At 61.1% G+C, this 6,516-nt stretch overlaps 1 protein-coding gene across 6 annotated transcripts in view; it reads right to left on the reverse strand.

Annotated features, from left to right (window-relative positions):
- Window positions 1-4,831: 4,831 nt before the first annotated feature.
- BRD1 (bromodomain containing 1) overlaps window positions 4,832-6,516 on the reverse strand; it is a 38,746-nt gene continuing 37,061 nt past the window's right edge. For all 6 annotated transcript variants that reach the window (XM_077758046.1, XM_077758044.1, XM_077758042.1 and 3 more), the window contains one exon: window positions 4,832-6,013. In XM_077758046.1, the coding sequence (XP_077614172.1) occupies window positions 5,830-6,013 (184 nt within the window). In that variant the 3' untranslated portion in view covers window positions 4,832-5,829. The remainder of the gene's footprint in view (window positions 6,014-6,516) is intronic.

Here is a 6,516-nt window from a genome sequence, read left to right on the forward strand (position 1 = left end):
CCGGTGGCGTCCCGGTCTCAGCCCAGCAGCCCCTGTCGCCCTCTGCCGGCCCCGGGGCCCCTCGCCAGGTGCTCCGGACGCGCTCCCGCCTGGGGTCTCTGCACCCGCCCGCCTCCACCCAGCACCGGCCGCGAAATCGCCTGGTCAGAACGAAAAGGCCCCTTGTTCAAAGGTTGGGAAGAATTTCAAGACGCTCCCCTCGGAGCCCCTCCGGGCTTCTCCCGCCCTCGCGCTGCTCCTGCGCGGCCTGTCCGAGCCCCTCCGCCTCGGGAGCACCACCTGGGCTGGTGCCCCGCCCGCCTGGCTGGGGGCCTGCGGGCGGCCTTCTGGGTGGGGCTCCTCCCACCCAGCCTCCCTCTGTCTTCCTCAGGCTGGCCCACCTCCCCTGTCCACCCCGGAGCAGCCCTGGCCTGCATGTGCTGGAGGACGCCTCCTCCAGGCAGCCTGCCCTGCACACTTGAGATTCCTTTGACTTTGGCTGTTGCCCAGTTCCTCTCTGGGAGGGGACAGAGGACGCTCACGCTCGCCCCCATCTGCCGTCCCGACGCAGAGCCTGGCAGGTCCACGGCTCTGAGCTGGGTCATACTCACAAAGGCCAAGGGAGACGGTTGCCCAAAGCACCCCGGTTGGAGGTGGGGGCCCGCCGGACGCATCAGCAGAGTGGAAGCGTCTGCTATGCATAAATTAAAACAAATGTGCTGCTTCTCTGAGGGACGCCCGGCTGCTACAGGTGGCTGCCAACACGTCGTATATTGTGATTTCTGTGCAGAAAGCTGGCGTTCGCACCGAATACGGAATCGTTATCAGACACCAAAGGACGCGGCCCCCTGAGGGTCCGAGGCCTGGGCGGGTTCACACCCCGTCAGGGGCACTGGCTGGGGCGCCGAGGGTCTGTCCCGGGGGGCGACGGGGCTGGAAAGGGCAGCTGCCATCGACAGCAGAGCAGACACACGGACACCGGGCTCTGGCCTCTCGTTTGCTTGCACACAGGCCCTCGCCGCAAACAGCCGCCGGAGCCCAAAGCCTCCGTGGGTGAAGCGTGTAAGTACGGACACGTATCTGTGACCACTGTTTATTCCTCAAACCGCCACTGAGACACCCGAAATTCAGTCCTCAGGCCGACACAAAACCCGACCGACCATTGGCTCTGGCCACCCCACAGCCCTGACAGCATCTGCTTCTTCTTTTTTTTTTTTTTTTTGATGTTTTTTATTTATTTCTGAGATAGAGAGAGAGAGAGACAGTGTGAGCAGGGGAGGGGCAGAGAGAGAGGGAGACACAGAATCCGAAGCAGCTCCAGGCTCCGAGCTGTCAGCACAGAGCCTGACGCGGGGCTCGAACCCACGAACCCTGAGATCATGACCTGAGCCAAAGTCGGTCGCTTCACCGACTGAGCCGCCCAGGCGCCCCAAAGTGCATCTGCTTCTCACAGCTACCGGCCCAAGTGGCCAAGGATCAGGCGGCACAAAAGCCACGGGGTGTGGGTAGGGCCCGGGCCACGGGCTCGCGGGGTCCTCGGCCGGAGGAGGACACTCAGAATCCGGACCCCCTGGGTCACTCTGAGCAGCCCTCGCCAGCCACTCGCCCTCCCGAGAGCAGAGTCGCTCTCCGGTCCTGCAAAGCCTCTGCTCCACAGTCCGTCCCGGCCTCCTGCCCGCGTCTCGAGGCTGCTTCCCCCCTGCGGCTCCTAACCTGCACCACCCTGGCGCCCCGGATGGAGAGGGCGGTGGGGCCAGGACGGAGGGGTCTCCAGGGCAAAGACAGAGGGGTGCACAATGAAGGGAAGCCTGCACACGGCCGGGGCCCGACTCCAGTCTGAGCAGGGCGCGGGGTGTGCTGCGTGTGGGGGAGGGGCAGGGGTGGGGGCACAAAGGGGGGCAGTGGACGCACCGGAAGGGCCGAGGAGGAGCAGGNCAGAGTCCGTAGGCCCTGGGGTGGTACAGCCCGGGGGTGAGGGGGCCCCAGGAGGCCAAGGTCGAGCATTTTCTTGTATGTTTGCAGCCACGTTACTTACTTTTCTGTGAAATGAGTCCATAGTTGGCCTGTTTTTTCCTATCCTTTAGGGATGATCTGTAAACCTCTATGTGCTAAGGAAAGCCCCTTTCCAGTGGTTTGAGTTGCAAATACTCTTCCTAATATCTTTTGACATCGTAAAAGATTTTTGGAGGGCCATGCATGCACACATTTTTAAACTTTATGTTGTTAAACAGATTACAATTTCCTTTCATAGTTTCTGGAAGGGCAGTCCTATTTTAAAAGATCATTCCCCCTCCAAGGTTATAAACACTTCATGATTTTCTCCTGGAATTTTAATTCTTTCATTTTGACGTAATTGAAATTTACCTGCTGTAAAGAAAAATAATTGTGGCCTTAAAGGGGTCCACATGTATGTTTCTATCACAAAAAGAAAAAATACCCTCGGGACTGGCAGCGAAGCCCCGTGCACCTCCCGGAGACCTAGGCTCCACCCAGTCGGCGGCTCTGACATCCTCCATGACCCAAAACGACTGCTCCAGCGCCGTCTACCACGTCCACGTTCCAGCCAGCAGAAAAGAAACAGCAGTAGGGAGGAGTACTCCTCCTGCAGAGGGCATCTCTCTGTGGTGCTGCTGACACAGGTCTGGTCTCCTGGCCTCACCCATGCTGCCGGGGAGCCTGCGGGGTGGGAGGCGGGGGGAGGAATGTAGTTATTATTCCAAAAAGGCTTCAGTAGCCCTAGGGGGGAGTCTCGCCACAAGCACTGCTGCAGTGCTGAGGGAAGGAGAGCCGGCTCCCACTGGGGGGGGCCCCAGGGAGGGCACGACCTGGGGAGGGGGATCCCTGCCTGCCATGGGGAGCTGGAGGCCTCGCATGCGGCCCGACCAGGGCAGGGGCACGCGGAGCCCTAAGCCGCGTGGTGAGCACCGTGCACACCCTCGGACGGGGGGACGGGGCGGGGCCGTGGTTCCGCCGCTGCGCACTCGGAGCAGAACCTCAGCACCCGGCGAGAGGGCGAGTGGGCCCAGCTGTGGCCCCCGATGTGCCTCGGTGTCCACCCAGCGTCCACCCCGCGTCCGCAGAGACCACAGGACCCTGGCACCGGCTTAACCGCAGGTCTAACGGGAGAGGCGGCCAGCAGGGCTCACAGAGCGCGGGGCTGGGCCTGCGTGTGTGCGCCCCAGGCTGCCCAGGCTCCTGCATCCCGAGGCTCCCAACGCCCCCGCTGGGCCCTCGCACACCCCCCAGGGCGCCCCCGCTTGCAGCTCCCCTGCCCGCTCCCCCGGAGGTCCTCGGGTCCACCGAGCCCCAAACAGCAGCTCCCAGCAGCCCACCCCCGACCGCCCCTGCTGGGGGGGGGCCACCCCCAACTGCCCCTGCCCGGGGGGGCCCCACCCCTTCCCAGGGGGGGCCTGTCTGCACCGGCCAAGGGTGCAGGGCAGGCCAGGGCCCTGGGGCCAGGGTGAGGGCCCGACGGGCTGACTGCCTGGACACCACCCGCCTCGACCCAGAGCCAAAGGAGACCCCGGGGCACAGGTGTCCCAAGGGACAGAAATCCATGACACGCCTCAAATCAGCTTGAAAACTGGGTCAGAGACAAACACACGCCCTTGTGGAAGAGAGCAAACGACCCACGGAAAGTGCCCCCCAGGATTCCTGCGGGGGGGGCCTGCGCATCTCACCGCACCCGCTTCTGTGTCTCTCTCATTTCACTTCGTGTTCAGGCCCGAAACGGTAACAAGGTAACGAGTGCTGGAGAACGTGAACGCCCGGATCCCGTTTTCATAAACCCGGGGAGGGAACAGACACCTTGTCCCTATGCTGTAAAACAGCTCAAAAAGNGCCACAGCCACATGAGCCACATGAGCCCAGGGCCCCTCGGTGCTTCATCGAAATGGGCAGCGGGGTCCGGAAGGCCCCACACAGCGCCCTCCGCCCGGGGCAGCCGCTCGCCGCCAGCCCCCCGCTCAGCCCCAGCTTTGGGCCCCAGCACAGCCATGGCCGCCCGGGGAGCTCAGAGCCGAGCAAGCTTCCAAGGAGGCCCCCCAGGAGATCGAATGAGCCCAGGCCAGAGCGCGCTGCCTGGGGGTGGTCCCGTGGGGGCGGGGGGGCAACCACCCGGGTGACCTGGGACCGAGCAGATGGACCCCTTCCAGTGGGTGCAGAGCGGGCCGCTCCGAGGTGGCCCGGCAGAGCCCCAAGGGGACGGCACGTGCCAGCTCCAGTGGGGGCGGAAAGGAGCCCCCCACCTCCCCCGGCCCTGTCTCTAAGGCCCCGGGAAGGGCCCCGGGCGGCAGGCTGGCTTCTAATGAAAACTACAGAGCNCCACCCCTGCTGCCTGACCCAGGCGACCGGCCATGTACCAGGAGGCAAGAGTCACCCCAGATGATGCTACTAACAAAAGCTCCGTCTGCTCAGACTCGGGGACCTCCAGCATGACCGGGAGCGGGAGCAGCGGGCAGGGCGGGGGGCAGGGCAGAGCCGCGGCTCGGGGCTCAGGTGGGAGTCCTAGGGGCNAGGCCCGGGGGCGGCACCGCAGGTAGACGGCGTCTGTCAGGCACAGGCGAGACTATCAAAGGAAGACGTTTTATTTTTTCAAGTTTCTATGGAGATGATACAAACCATGGAGACGGAAGGGGGGGAGGCATTAAAAAATTTTTTAAACTTACCAGTTTGAAACAAAAATATGATTAGATAAAATAACAAATAATGCCATCCATGACAATTTTAACATGAAGGCATGTCACGTGCCTCAGTGAGATGGCTGGAGACAGGCTCCCGGGACCTGACCACCCCCCGCCGGCCCCGAGCCCACCCGGCTTCCTAGTGATGGAGGAATCAAAGGGCCACACCATCTGAATCTTGACTTTATTTTTTAATATAAAAACCGCATCTTTTGGAAACCCACCCTACCTTTCCCCTAACATAATGCTTTACCTCTTAAAAATAAAAATAAAGTACTAATTCTATATACATCACAGGTACCATACAAAAATGTATCCAAAGTTTCTATTGCTACCAAAGTGTTCTAAATTAAAACAAGTTACAGAAAGCCCCTCGTTGTAAACAAAAGATTACAAGTTACAAAATCAAAGAACACGCAGCCAGAGTCATTTACACAGCAAACACCGCCTCCTGCGCGCCCGCAAGCCGGTCCGTCTGCGCCTGTATAAAAATGCATATCAATATACTTTTGCAAATTTATTTTTCGTTATAAAGCAAATGAATACACTTTCTACAATAAATAAACCCGCTGGAGGCACACCCGTGGAAGTCTGGGGCAGACGGGCAGAGGCCGGGGGCAGACAGGGTGGTGAGGACGCAACACCGGAGGGGGCGCCTGCCCCGGCCCCACGGGGAGGGGCGGAGTGTTTTTGGTGATTTGCAAGTGATGTACACAGCATAGATCTATTCTCCACCTCTTTCCACAAAGTACCATTCAAAATAATGTCATTTTCTTTCTTAAAATACACATTTGTCATTGTAAATTTACATCCCGTCTTATTAAATAGTGGTACTCCGTGTAAAGAGTATGATTTACAAAATTATTAAACATTCAAAAGTCTTTAAAAAAAAGCTACAGATCAAAGAAAGTGACGCAGGCGGCAGCCTCCGGCATGACCCGTGGCGGGCACGGCGGGGAGCTGGGCAGACACGCCCACGCCATTCACAGAGTGCCCAGACGGGGACGGTTTCACAGAGAACTTGGAAACAAAACCTGCCCTCCCCGGGGAGGGGGGCGGGGGGACTTAAAGAACCAGGCCTAGAAATCAGAATAAGTTAAGTCTGGAACAATCTACACGCATGTACAGCTTATCCACACTATGGACAAGGCCACAGGGACGCGGCAGGTCAATCGATGTCGCTGAGGTCGCTGGTGGGCTCCCCGTGCACGCGGCTCAGGTGGCTCATCGCGCGGTCGAAGGCGACCCTCACGGCCTTCCTGATGCTGGAGTTCCGCCCCTCCATCATCTTCAGCTTGTCAATGGTCTCGTCCATGCCGAGGGGGACCATTTTGGACTTGGGGAGCCATTGCCTTTTGAAAAGAGCGAAGCCGGGACGGTCAGGGCCACCCGCACAGCTGCTTGGACGCACGGCCCCCACGCCCCCCGTGAGGCAGGGCAGCGGGCACCCCCAGCCGAGGCAAGGCGGGAAGACAGGCTCCGGCCCTGGAAGCCCCCCACCCAAGGGGAGGCCCCACCTGCCAGCCCGCCCCGGCCTCTGGGCTGTGGGCAGGGGCTGCAGCCCAACCCCGCCCCCCCACCACTGCAGGCTCGGGAAGGGTCTGGAGGCTCAGGGAAGGCGTGAAATTCAGGTCGTCCCCACCCCTCACCCACAGCACTCCCCACGGAGCCACTGGACCCTGGCGGGAGGGGGGGGCGGAGGGGGGCCCCCCCCCAGCAGCCTCCACCTTCCCTGAGTGCCACCCAGGGTCACGTGCAACACGCACAGGAACACGGCAATGGGCACGCGCAGACGCACCAGGCAGGCGAGGGGGGGGCGGGGGGCAGGGGACTGGCAGGGGGGGGAGCTGAGCGG

Source organism: Crocuta crocuta, unplaced genomic scaffold, assembly GCF_008692635.1.
Source record: "Crocuta crocuta isolate KB4526 unplaced genomic scaffold, BGI_CrCroc_1.0 scaffold143, whole genome shotgun sequence".
In the NCBI taxonomy this organism is placed as follows: Eukaryota; Metazoa; Chordata; class Mammalia; order Carnivora; family Hyaenidae; genus Crocuta; species Crocuta crocuta.